General features: G+C 41.4%; 1 protein-coding gene across 4 annotated transcripts in view; it reads left to right on the forward strand.

Annotated features, from left to right (window-relative positions):
- LOC124869479 (contactin-associated protein-like 4) overlaps positions 1-14,106 on the forward strand; it is a 255,881-nt gene that overhangs the window by 186,299 nt on the left and 55,476 nt on the right. For all 4 annotated transcript variants that reach the window (XM_047367336.1, XM_047367335.1, XM_047367337.1 and 1 more), the window contains 4 exons: positions 1,071-1,190; positions 1,869-2,069; positions 11,076-11,244; positions 12,003-12,130. In XM_047367336.1, the coding sequence (XP_047223292.1) occupies positions 1,071-1,190; positions 1,869-2,069; positions 11,076-11,244; positions 12,003-12,130 (618 nt within the window). The remainder of the gene's footprint in view (positions 1-1,070; positions 1,191-1,868; positions 2,070-11,075; positions 11,245-12,002; positions 12,131-14,106) is intronic.

Here is a 14,106-nt window from a genome sequence, read left to right on the forward strand (position 1 = left end):
ACTGAATGGATCTTTACCCTGGAGGATATTTTTAGTCCTGAATAACATTACTTATGGATTATCAGAATAAGGAGACTGTCTTTTTAAAACTTCGCATCTAAACTGTGGATTTTGTTAAACCCCTGTGATTAAACTGACTATTAGGTCTTTGATTTACCAACGGGGCGAATCTGGGAGTTATATTCAACGTCTGTGAAACCGTTCTCTTTGAAGCAGGTTTGCTGAGGTTAAAGTCTTCATAATACTCCCACATTCCCACATGGTTCACCTCAGGTCCAGTTTTTATTGGTGTGTTTCAGTGGAAACCGTTTTCTAACAACCCTGAGTGGATATGATGAATCAAAGGCATTTTGCTTGTGAATACGAGGAGATAAAAAGGTGAACTGACTTCTGGATCTTTGGGTGATATAAATCAGAATCAGAATCAGAAAAGCTTTATTGCCAAGTACGTTTTTGGACATACAAGGAATTTGTTTTGGCGTAGTCGGTGCAATACAATACAAATTAAACAGTATAAACATATCTACAATATAATATAAATATATGTGCACAGTTTTAAATGAGTGAGAGTAAATATAGAGCAGTATAAGATGCAAGAGCAATACAACAGTGCAGATGATCATTGTGCAAGTATGGCAGTGCAAGTAAAGCAGGAGTCCATGCTGAGCGTTAATGTAACGCATAGAGTTGCAGGTTACAGGTGTCCTGTCAGCAAAAAAAAAGGGGGGGGGGGGGGGGGGGGAGATTTTGTCAGGGTGGTTTCCGGGCTTTGTTAACCAGGCTGGTGGCAGATGGGAAAAAACTGTTCTTGTGGCATGAGGTTTTGGTCCGGATGGACCGCAGCCTCCTGCCAGAGGGGAGAGTCTCAAAGAGTCTGTGACCGGGGTGGGAGGGATCAGCCAGAATCTTCCCTGCCCGCTTCAGGGTCCTGGAGGTTTATTGGGGTTTACGGCACCTCAGAAATAAAAGCTCAGATTATTTTCCTTACTGTGATATTGAAAAACCTTTGCAGGGGTGATTTCTACATTTGAAGCGTTGTTCTGACGATGTTCTAATTTTTTTCCTCCCAGCTGTGTATGAACAGTCATGTGAAGCATACAAACACAATGGAAACACGTCGGGCTACTTTTACATCGACGTGGACGGCGGCGGACCCATCAAACCACAGCTGGTCTACTGCAACATGACAGGTGACAAATGCAAAAGCTCTCAATCCATCTTTCCTCATTAATGTTTTACATGACTGCTTAATTACAAATAATCCTCCTTATCTTTTCTTTCATATAATCGTGTCTGTCTTCCTTGTTCATGTTTATCATATAAACAGATGCAGGGTGTTAATCTTAATGACAAAGCTCAATTTTTCATCCCACAGCTCCACAGACTTCTAGTGTTTCTTCTTTATTTTCATTTTAGGTTTCTGTTTCAAGCCCTTCTTGAATGATTTGACTTTAGATCCAAAGATAGAACTATTTAAAATAACTAAATAGCTATTGATAATAATAAATAAAAATAAGTTTTAAACATACATAATTAGTCACAAATTCAAGGCTTCTAAACCAGCCCTCCTATGTTGTCTGGAAAAGTCTGGAATTGAAAGTGTTTTCCAGGTCTGGACGAGGTGGGAAAATATAACAAAATATGGAAAAAATCTGTTGTTCCAGACTTCGCAACCCACTGTTGTATCCATTTGTTACTCTCATCCATCCATCCATCACCATCCATCCATCTATATTTGTGCTGTGGTCACTTCATTGTTTAAATACTTCTGAATGGAAATTGTGTTACAGATATTGAAGGACAAAGTTGGATGCTGTAATGTTGATTTCAGTGGTAATCAATAGTATTTATCACTGTATTGTCACCAGAAGAGAACACATGGATGGTGATCCAGCACAACAACACAGAGCTGACCAAAGTCCGGCCCTCTCCGGGTGAAAACCAACACTTGGTTCATTTTGACTACATGTCTGAGGAGGAGCAACTGAAAACCATCATCCACCAATCAGAGCACTGCCAACAGGAACTGTCCTATCACTGCAAGAAGTCCCGCCTACTCAACACTCTAGGTAGAAAATATCTGCACTGATTTGACGTAATGAATAATGCGTTGTGGTTATAATGTGGTGCATATTGGTTATTTATTATCTTCTTATCTTTTTGATCATATCAGTCAATTTAAATATGCTGTAAACTTGAAGACCAGAAGAACAATTTTCTTTCTAAAAATGTCATTTTAAAGGAAATAAAGGTGTCTGTAACAATCATGCTAAAAATAAACCGCATCCTTTTACATATCAGGGCATAATTAGAATGAGCTAATTCTTCTGGAAACTTCTAAAATTGATAAAACTGAACATCAAATGTACCAAAAAAGTGTACTTAAAAATGGAGCCAAAATGGAAAACAGTGTGGAAAACCTATACTGATTTTTTGGGAGTAAATAGGAAAAATAGCAGCCAGGTGCTGCAGCTCATATGCACTTCATTGACTCATGATTGATGGTGTCACCACATCAGTAAAAGCCAGAGATTTTGCAGCTTGCTGCTCTGGGTCATATGAGTGTGTGTTAAATGTCAAGAAGAAGACAGACATCAGCAATTAGCTCAGAGAAGCAACTGGTGCTGCTCATCAATCTGGGAAGGGTCAGTTTACAAACAGTTTGAAGAATGGGTGTACTGCAAGAAAGATTTTCCACAGGTAGAAAACATTTAAGACAGCTGTCAAGCTTGCCAGAAGTTGACATCCCAAAACAAATGTACCCCAAGGTGAAACTGTGCAATTCACAGAGGAATTATAACAGACCTAAGAGCTCCATCTCATACTCTGCATTCTTCAGTTAACCTATTAAAAGTTCAACTTCATAGCAGGACAGTAAAGAATTGACTGAGTATGGCCTGTTGGAAGAGTTGAAGGAGAAAATGGCAGCACGACTTTAGTTTGCAAAGATACATCTGAATGCCTTCTAGAATGATGTCTTTTGGAAAGATGGGACTATATTAGAGGTGTTTGGCTATCGGTCTGAACACCATACTTGGAGAAAATAAAACAGCATATCAGCTTTAACACCTCATACTAACTCTCAACCATGGATTGACGTCTCAGTCAAGGTCCAGGCATTGAAATACTGTAGTCTGACCTTCATGATCAAATATCTGCAAACCAACAATCAAATGTGTAAACATTAACTACCTTTAAGTTCTTCTGTAAAGTTAGATGATTGTTTTCATGCATCTTTTACAACTTCACGATATTATTTATTATGCAACTGTTGTTTGTAAATCTGTCTACCAGAAAATTCTGCAAGTGTCAGCTTCTGAGTTTGGATCGGACCAAAGTGCAGATAAGAGCTTGGCAGCTGCCTAATTAAAGGAATCTCCATCTTTAATTAGCAATCTCGAGGAAGTAGCAAAACACAAAGAACTGATCAGGGAAATGAAAAATGGCAGAACAGTGAGTAAATAAACAGAGGAACCAGCAGGGAACAAAGAACACAGACCAACTAATATACAGGGAGAAAACAAAGGCAAGTAATCACAGGAACTAAGAACAGGTGTGACAAGCTGGCAGAGGGGACAGGTGGAACTGATTAACAACACAGGGAAACAGAACTAAACAAAAGTTAACACAAAACACAAACCAAGTCCAAGGATGTCATATCATGACAGCAAGTTTACAGAAACCTCTGAATATTATTGTTGAATGAAGCAGATTCACCTCAGATGCATTTATTTGTTTTTATTTTAGTCTGTATGGAGGATTATATTTTAATTATTCAAAGGTTGATCTCACTAATCAACCATGTAATCTCCTAATCTTATTTTGAGAAGGAGGGGAGGATAGAGAATATTATTTCATAGCTTTTCCTTCAGTTTACCTGAAGTCTGGCCTCAAACACAAAACCCCAGGTCATGAATGTTTGAAACAGAAATAGCATCTCTTTGATCCTGAGGTGGCTTTGAATTAACAACATGGAGTCCTAATCCACAGACTTTGTGCAGAGAGACAAACCACTTTTACCACTTTAAAGGCATTGTTTTTCTACTTTTAAATGTGTAATTGAATGAAAAATGTCAATCAATCTTTTCTAACCATGTTTTTAGTTGGCATTTAAAAAAAGATCACTTTAGTGAAACAAGAACTACCTGTTAACACATCAAACATTGTATTCTGTCATAAATGATCATGTGTATCTGCTGTTGTCTGGACTAATATGGCAGAGGCACTGCATTGAGAATATTAAAGAGATGTCAGGCGAAGCAACTTTGTTGTGTGGCATGTAATAAAAATGTTGAATGTGTGTGGGGTGGGGGGGCTGTGTCCTCTTCTTGGATGTGGGGTCACTGGCATGGATGTGGCTTCGTCAGCTTTTCAGGACTGGAGCTCACCTGTGGGGGTGTGCTCCTGTGGGGAGGGGATTTGTGGCGTTTGGCTTCGGGGGGCAAGTGTTCGATGTCTGTGTCCTGGTTGGGGGTGGCCCTGTGGGGAAATTCATGTTGGGGTTCAAGGGGGGTGGGGGGCTGATGGGATTGAGATGTGAATTCATTGGGGGGTTGGGACTGTTTCATTCTGTGGCGGCTCTGGTTGGCAGACTCGTTTGGGCCATGTAGACCTCTCTTTTGTGCATGCCCCCCTTTCCGGATGACGATGGGGGTCGTTGAGGAATGTGGTCAGGGCGGGGGGTCGGGTCTGGGTTGGGGTCGCTCGGGTTCGGACAGTGCCATACTCTAGGCTGCCGCTGGGGCAGTCTGCCTGTCTCCACCCCCGGAGGGAAAGGTACAACCTCCTCGGTCCGGGGGCTGGTTGTCCCTATGGGGTATTGGCACCTGGACCTTGGAGTAAAGAGTATGTATGGGGAATGTGAGTGAGTGTACGGCGTCCATTGTTGTTTGTCTTCTCGTTGGGTGCGTGGGTGTGAGTGTTTTATGTGTACGCATGAGGGTGGGAATGTGTGATCGTGACTGTGTGCCTGTTTTTTGTGTCAGGTTGGGTCTTGAACTGCTCCCTCTCCTGGATCACTTTAGGCCCCCCATCAAACGGGGGGTCTATTTCCTCCCCGCCACACTTCCTGCCGGTGGTTGGTGTCTCTGCCTGCTGGTGTACTTGAGGCTCTCGGTGTCCGGGGCTGGGTGCTTTGGTGTGTCAAGTCAAGTTAAGTTGATTTATATAGCGCTTTTCAGCAACAAGGCACTCAAGGCGCTGTACATAAGGAAAAACATTACATTGATACATAAAATCAAACAACAGAGGTAATATAAAAAAAAATAAAGAGAATAGAATGATGGATAAGAAAACGAAAGAAAAATTGGACTGAAATCTTTAATAATGTTTAGATAACACATTCAAAGGCCACTCTAAACAAATAGTTTTTAATCTTGATTTAAAGTAACTTAGGGTTTCGGCGCTTTTAAAGTTTTCTGGGAGTTTATTCCAGATTAGTGGAGCATAAGCTGCTTCTCCATGTTTGGTTCAGGTTCTGGGTATGCAGAGTAGATTTGAGCCAGAAGACCTGAAAGGTCTGGGTGGTTGATACACTGACAACAAGTCTGTAATGTATTTTCAGTGATTTATAGACAGAAGTATTTTTAACTCTATTCTCTGAGCTACAGGGACCAAGTGTAGAGACTTTAGAACCGGGCTGATGTGCTCCACTTTCTTAGTTCTGGTGAGGACGCGGGCAGCAGCATTCTGGATCGACTGCAGCTGTCTGATCGACTTTTTAGGCAAACCTGTGAAGACACCGTTGCAGTAATCAATTCTACTAAAGATGAACGCATGAGTTAGTTTTTCAAGGTCCTGCTGAGACAATCCTGAAGATGTTCTTTAGGTGATAGAAGGCCGACCTTGTTACTACCTTTATGTGCCTCTGAAGGTTCAGGTCTGAGTCCATCACTACACCCAGGTTTCGAGCCTGACTGGTGGTTTCTAGCTGTATTAACTGAAGCTGTGGGCTAACTTTTAAACGCTCTTCCTTTGGTCCAAAGATTATTACTTCAGTTTTGTTTTGATTCAGCTGAAGAAAATTTTGGCACATCCATGCATTGATTTCTTCTAAGCTCGAAGCGATTGAATGGGTTCATAGTCACCTGGTGACATCGTAACGTATAGCTTTTTGTCGTCAGCATAGTTATGATAACTTGCCTTGTTTATTAAAATCTGAGTTAGGAGGAGTATGTAGATATTGAATAGGAGGGGCCCTAAGATGGACCCTTGGGATTTTTGTGGTCTCTGATGTAAAGTTACCTACTGACACAAAAAGGTCCCTGTCCTTAAAGTAGGATTTAAACCAATGCTGTACCAGAAAGGCCGACCCAGTTTTCCAGGCGCTCTAAGAAAATGGAGTGATCAACAGTGTCGAATGCTGTACTAAGGTCCAATAATACCAGCACTGTGGTTCTTCCACAGTCTGCATTTATACGGATGTCATTGAACACTTTGACAAGAGCAGTCTATATACTGTGGTGAGCAGGAAGCCTGACTGGAAGACATCGAAGCGATTGGTCGTTGTTAGGAAGTTGTTTAACTGTTGAAACACAGCTTTTTCAATAATCTTACTGATGAAGGGGAGGTTAGATATAGGCCTGTAGTTCTGTAGTAGCAGCTTGTCCAAGTTGCTCTTTTTCAATAGAGGTTTGATAATTGCTGTTTTTAGGGCCTGGGGAAAAACACCTGACAAAAGGGACGTGTTTATTATTTGTGTTAAATCAGACATTATGACAGGCACAGCTTTCTTAAGGAAACCTGTGGGTAAAAGATCGAGACAGCAGGAAGAAGAGCTTAGTTGCTGTACAATTTCTTCTAAGATTTTGCAGTTTACTTGGGGAAATTGGGAAATTTTGTCAAAATCAGGTCTAGTTGGAGACAACATTGGTACTGGAGTTGATGTGGATGTGCTGACTGCCCCTCTGATCTTTTGGGTTTTTTCAGTAAAGAATTTAGCAAACTCATTGCAGGCCCTAGTAGAGTGGAGTTCAGATGCTACAATTACAGGAGGGTTTGTTAACCTGTCGACCGTGGCAAATAATCCATGAGCATTGTTTATATTTTTGCTGATAATCTCAGAAAAGAAAGATTCTCTTGCATTTTTCAGTTGTAGGTTATATCTGTATAGTCTCTCTTTATAGATAATATAGTGAACCTGGAGTCCAGTCTTTCTCCACCTGCGTTCAGCTTTTCGACACTTCTTTCGACACATTTTCTTCCCAGAAACGACTTTCACTTTAATTGGAGCAATTGAATCAATGATGTCTGAGATTTTAGAATGAACGTTTTCTACAAGCTCATCTACAGTGTTACAGGGCAAAGTGGAGGTAGAAGAGTAAATCTGGTTAAAGGTTTCAGCAGCACCGTCCTTAAAGATGCGTTTTCTTATCATGTGTCTTTGGCAAACTGAGTCATTGGAGATGATGCTTTCAGAAATAACAGAAAAGTGGTCAGATAGGGCAACATCAGTTACAGACACCTTGGAAATGCTTAAACCCTTAGTGATGATCAAGTCCAAAATATGTCCCTGTTTGTGCGTTTGCTGTTTAACATGTTGAGTCAAACCGACATTTCTAAGAGTGGCCGGGACACGTAAATGGCGTTCGCGCCCAAAGTGAAAAAATGCAATAACTTTCCCAAAGAAACGCCAAATCACACCAAAGTTGGCATGAAGGAGGACCTTCTGGGTTCCCGACAATCCTATGGGGTCATATGCTGACATCATCAAAGCCACGCCACCTGAGAACAGGAAGTCACTATTTTTACAGGGAAAGGTCGCTTTCTGGCTGTCTACACTCAATCAACTTAAAACTGTCAGGTGACAGATAACTAGTGGGTCTAACTTCGTTTGAAGCACAGTGACTTTTCATAAAAGGGCGTGGCCGTGGTGGCGCGGCGAAGTTGGACGTCACGCCATAGCCATACGTTTGGCTTTAATTTCCACATACATCATCTGATCTGCACCAAATTCAATGTGATTGATCCTAGTCCAGTCCCCAACAGAGATCTGATGACGTAATTGGTGGGCGTGGCCTATTTCATCCACAGCACCCCATAGACAATTTTTAAAAATCAGCCCCAAGCCATGCTTTGAATGAGGCACTAGGGATCAAAAGTTATCAAAAGCTTTTAGATACATGAAAGCGTATGGGTGTGGCCACGCCTCAAAATATGACTTCTTGCCATAAAAGACGAAATTGATATAGCTCCTACAAGGAAAGTCACAGAGATCTGAAACCTTCTAAGACTGATTGGCCTCTGGCCCTGAACAATATTCATCAGATGCTGACATCATTGAAGCCCTGCCCCCTGAGAACAGGAAGTGTCATGTTTTCCTTTAGAAAGTCAGTTTTTGATGTTCTTTACCTAATCAACTTGAAACTGTTCCAAGTAACGGATAACATGATGTTCTAAGACAGTCGCCAGTACTGACTGGCCTTGCTGGAGGGTGTGGCTATGATGGCGTGGCAAATTCTCATTGGATCTACTAGAAATTTTGCATACATCATCAGGGATCAATGCTGAACATGTTGTCACAGTCAGTTCATGACATCATTTCAGCTCCGCCCACTAATAAAAAACTGGAAGGTCGGATTTCCCCCAAATTTTAAATGCTTCTCGCCAGATGAGAACTCTGCATGTCCGAACATCATATGACATGTCGCTCACAGTCACATTAGTGGCGATGTGTGGAATTGAATGGCAGCCTCTTCGGTCATGGGTAGGCGGCGATGCCAGGCTCTCGCGGTTGCTGCACAGGCCGAGTTGTGTTGAGGTGCGAGGGCCTTCAATGCTGCTTGCAGCTTTAATTACATCTTGCATTCATAAGTACCGTCCACTTTTCGGTAAAAAAGCTGCTATTATATATGTTTCTGCAGGTGTAGAAGCAAGCAGGGTGTTATCTTGTATTCTCTTCATCCTTCTTTCTCTCCTCCATTCACTTCTCTTTCTCTCCCTTTTTCTTTTTTGCCCCACCGCTCTCTCTTTCGTACTTCTTATTTTTTCCTTTTTGTTTCTGTCTCTGTGTTGAAATATTTCCACAGTAGTTTCTAGTAAAGTTTATTTTATAAATATCAAGCAGAGCATTAAAGCACATCACCCATCACATACAGGTTCTTCTCAAAATATTAGCATATTGTGATAAAGTTCATTATTTTCCATAATGTCATGATGAAAATTTAACATTCATATATTTTAGATTCATTGCACACTAACTGAAATATTTCAGGTCTTTTATTGTCTTAATATGGATGATTGTGGCATACAGCTCATGAAAACCCAAAATTCCTATCTCACAAAATTAGCATATTTCATCCGACCAATAAAAGAAAAGTGTTTTTAATACAAAAAACGTCAACCTTCAAATAATCATGTACAGTTAATCACTCAATACTTGGTCGGGAATCCTTTTGCAGAAATGACTGCTTCAATGCGGCGTGGCATGGAGGCAATCAGCCTGTGGCACTGCTGAGGTCTTATGGAGGCCCAGGATGCTTCGATAGCGGCCTTTAGCTCATCCAGAGTGTTGGGTCTTGAGTCTCTCAACGTTCTCTTCACAATATCCCACAGATTCTCTATGGGGTTCAGGTCAGGAGAGTTGGCAGGCCAATTGAGCACAGTGATACCATGGTCAGTAAACCATTTACCAGTGGTTTTGGCACTGTGAGCAGGTGCCAGGTCGTGCTGAAAAATGAAATCTTCATCTCCATAAAGCTTTTCAGCAGATGGAAGCATGAAGTGCTCCAAAATCTCCTGATAGCTAGCTGCATTGACCCTGCCCTTGATAAAACACAGTGGACCAACACCAGCAGCTGACACGGCACCCCAGACCATCACCGACTGTGGGTACTTGACACTGGACTTCTGGCATTTTGGCATTTCCTTCTCCCCAGTCTTCCTCCAGACTCTGGCACCTTGATTTCCGAATGACATGCAGAATTTGCTTTCATCCGAAAAAAGTACTTTGGACCACTGAGCAACAGTCCAGTGCTGCTTCTCTGTAGCCCAGGTCAGGCGCTTCTGCCGCTGTTTCTGGTTCAAAAGTGGCTTGACCTGGGGAATGCGGCACCTGTAGCCCATTTCCTGCACACGCCTGTGCACGGTGGCTCTGGATGTTTCTACTCCAGACTCAGTCCACTGCTTCCGCAGGTCCCCCAAGGTCTGGAATCGGCCCTTCTCCACAATCTTCCTCAGGGTCCGGTCACCTCTTCTCGTTGTGCAGCGTTTTCTGCCACACTTTTTCCTTCCCACAGACTTCCCACTGAGGTGCCTTGATACAGCACTCTGGGAACAACTTATTCGTTCAGAAATTTCTTTCTGTGTCTTACCCTCTTGCTTGAGGGTGTCAATAGTGGCCTTCTGGACAGCAGTCAGGTCGGCAGTCTTACCCATGATTGGGGTTTTGAGTGATGAACCAGGCTGGGAGTTTTAAAGGCCTCAGGAATCTTTTGCAGGTGTTTAGAGTTAACTTGTTGATTCAGATGATTAGGTTCATAGCTCGTTTAGAGACCCTTTTAATGATATGCTAATTTTGTGAGATAGGAATTTTGGGTTTTCATGAGCTGTATGCCAAAATCCTCTGTATTAAGACAATAAAAGACCTGAAATATTTCAGTTAGTGTGCAATGAATCTAAAATATATAAATGTTAAATTTTCATCATGACATTATGGAAAATAATGAACTTTATCACAATATGCTAATATTTTGAGAAGGACCTGTACATGGTGGTGGCAGCATCATGCTTTGGGGATGCCAAGTGCACTCAACACTTTTTGTGTTTTATTTTTGTTTTCCTTCTGCTTCAGGATTATGCTTTTTTTGTCGCTCGATCACATACAATCCAAATGATGTTTCTGGCTGTAACGTAACAAAATGTGAAAATATTTGGGGTGTAAATACTTCTGGAGTTGCATGTCATATCTGCATCCGTCCATCTTCTAAAATAAAAACTGGATTTTTTTATACTGTCCTTCTTCATGCCATATGAGTATTATTCAAGCTGGTATCTGGCTAGAAGGCATGAAAAAGTTCCCTGGCAGAGAAGCTGCAAAAGATGAATAAAAAACAAAAATGTCTTGTTTTATGTTACAGAGGGTTCTCCGTTCACCTGGTGGCTCGGTGGTCCCGGTCCCGGTCCCGGACTGGTCCAGACTTACTGGGGAGGAGCTCATCCAGGGAGTCAGCAGTGTGCCTGCGGCCTACAGGGCGACTGCGTGGATCCACAGCTCTACTGTAACTGTGACGCTGACCGGATGGAGTGGTACTGATGACTACAAATACATGCATTATTATCAGTGGGGGTCATATTTTTCCTACTGGGCTTGACTTATGTTGACCATAGCAGCAAACAGTAAGGCCATCAGATCATGATCTTTTGCACGTCAGTGAAGAATAATAAATCTGTGTAAAAATAAAAATACCCCACTTTGCTGCACCAGACTCTAAAACCTCTCCATACTGATGCTTTCTCTACACCAGTGGCTCCTACTCTCAGATAAATCCTCGCCTGACAGGGAGAGTGACGTTCAGATCATCTGAACACGGGTGTAAATGGACTGGGCCGTTCGCTTAGCTGTCCACCTGCAGTGCTCTGTGGAGAATAGTAGTCACAGAGGAGGCAGAGATGTTAACTGTCCGGATGGAAACAATCAGGCTGACTAGTAAAATGTCATCCTCAGGAGGAAAAAATAAATAAAGATCTGCTCAGAGCCAAATCATGCTGTTGTTGTTGTTGTAGTTCCTTGCAAGCCAATTAGTTTAATTAGAATACATGTGAAAGCATGAAAGAGTAATTTGTCTTGCAGCTTCAGTTCATTTTAAACTTACCTTCCTGCTTTTAATCTTCTCCTTTCTTTTTCCTTGTGTGACTTATTTTCTTTAATCTGTTCTTTTTCCACCATCTACTTTCATCCTTATTTACTCCCCAAACGTTTGTCTCTCCTCTCGCTGCCCTTTATTTCCTCACACCTTGCCAGTTTCCCTCCTCCACTATCTCAACTGTTTCTCTTCCTCTCAAAGGAGCGAAGACTCCGGCTTTATTTCCCATAAGGAGAGCCTGCCGGTCAGATCTCTGGTGCTTGGTGATGTTCAGAGACCTAGTTCAGAAGCTGCATACAGGGTGGGATCGCTTCAGTGTCACGGCGACAGTAAGTCCATCACTGGTTTACAATGTAGTGACCCTTAACAGGAACTAGCTCTAAATTCAGTTGATGCAGATTAAGTTTAGATTAACACACGGTCATCACCCAAGTATTTTGAGCTAAATTCAGTGTCCCATCATTAATTAGTTCATGATTATCAGTTTTTTAAATAAATAATATAATTATAGGAAAATATTGGTCATGCCTCAAATAGTATACTGATGAAGTCACCTGGGGCCTCATGTACAAAAGGTTGCATATCTTTCATACTAAAGGTTGGCTGCAGAGAGAAATTCTGAAATTTGCGGGGCACAAAGAAATTCAGTTGTATGAAACTGTGCGTAGACACGTCACTGCACACGTAGCCATACATCCCAATTTGCAGTGAATTTGATACAGCTTCACGTGGCGCTTGGACCGCCGGGTCCCCGCCTTTAAATATATATGCAAAGTATTATAAATAGCCAGAAGTCATCCATCACGTGTCCAAATAACCATGGCAACGGTGCCGTGACAGTAAAATAACCAAACCAGTTCCTTTCTGTGGCAAAACACTAAGAGAGACTTTGTCTACACACCATGAGGGGTGTTTGTGGTGAATTACTTCAAACCAGCCACTTCTTGAATGACATCAGCAACTCAAACCTGACATGAATAGGTCGGCTTGAACTCCTTTACTTCTACAATGTCTGCATCAAATCCACACGGCGCTCTAGCTGCTGCACTAAACTCAATTATAGCTCAATGCTGATCATTATAATGACCTGAATATTCCTCCCATATTCCTATTAGGAAGACTATCACCACACTCACTATGTTAAGTATTTTAAGTCTTTAAAAACCATTCAGGATGTCACATAAAAAAAATAGAAAATGACCTAGATGGCGCCATCGTACACAGAGTCTGATTGAGGTTTTTTCCAACACTTTTAATTATTTTGTATAAAGGAATCATGAGCTGAGGAGGCCATCGTGCCATAGCATTAGTGAAACACATTAGTGCATCCTAGGTTGCAAATATATTGAAATTCTTTCTGTTCATATGTTCATATTCACTTACAGATGGGGCCATTATAGCAGTATCAGTGCAGTCCATAGTTCTGGTTACAGAAATTGTCTCCTCGCTGCAAATGAGAGCCACAGTTTAACTTTTAACTTCTCAATAACAGGTCTTTACAGATGTATTTCTTTGCAAGTCTATATACGACTCCCTGAACCACACAGAGACACACACAGCAGTCACCAAGCTCTCACCTTTCAGGAGAAATGTTGCAACGCTCCTCTGCATATAGAGGTGGTAGTTTCTGCAAAAAGTTTCTTAGTTGACCTTCAGGCTTTCTATGGTCTTTTAGAGTATTTTCTATTCTATTTAATTTACATTAGATTCATTTTATTAATTATTTTATTTGAATTTTAAAAGATTAGTCAGGCTCCTTTAAAGAGAAATATAGAGAAAAGGCAGATTAAAGTTTCTACACAGTACTGTAAATCCATGTAATGTTCTCTGTTTTTTAAACATGTAAGACAAATTTTAGAGTTGTGTGCTGGTTATGGGATGAAAACATTTAGCAAACTGTGTAAATCACAGGGAGGAACTACCTGTTAACACATCAAACATTGTATTCTGTCATAAATGATCATGTGTATTTGCTGTTGTCTGGACTAATATGGCAGAGGCACTGCATTGAGAATATTAAAGAGATGTCAGGCGAAGCAACTTTGTTGTGTGGCATGTAATAAAAATGTTGAATGTGTGTGGGGTGGGGGGGCTGTGTCCTCTTCTTGGATGTGGGGTCACTGGCATGGATGTGGCTTCGTCAACTTTTCTCTGGTTTTAATTTGAGTCGTATTCAATTACAATCACAGAGTCTGATTTTACCCCAAATCAGATCAATAACTATCAAAGAAACACCGAACTAATTTTTCAGATAGGTCAGGTCTGTTGCTTGTTGAGTGAATTCAGTTTAATATCATAATCATGT

The sequence above is a fragment of the Girardinichthys multiradiatus genome, chromosome 6 (genome assembly GCF_021462225.1).
Source record: "Girardinichthys multiradiatus isolate DD_20200921_A chromosome 6, DD_fGirMul_XY1, whole genome shotgun sequence".
NCBI lineage: Eukaryota > Metazoa > Chordata > Actinopteri > Cyprinodontiformes > Goodeidae > Girardinichthys > Girardinichthys multiradiatus.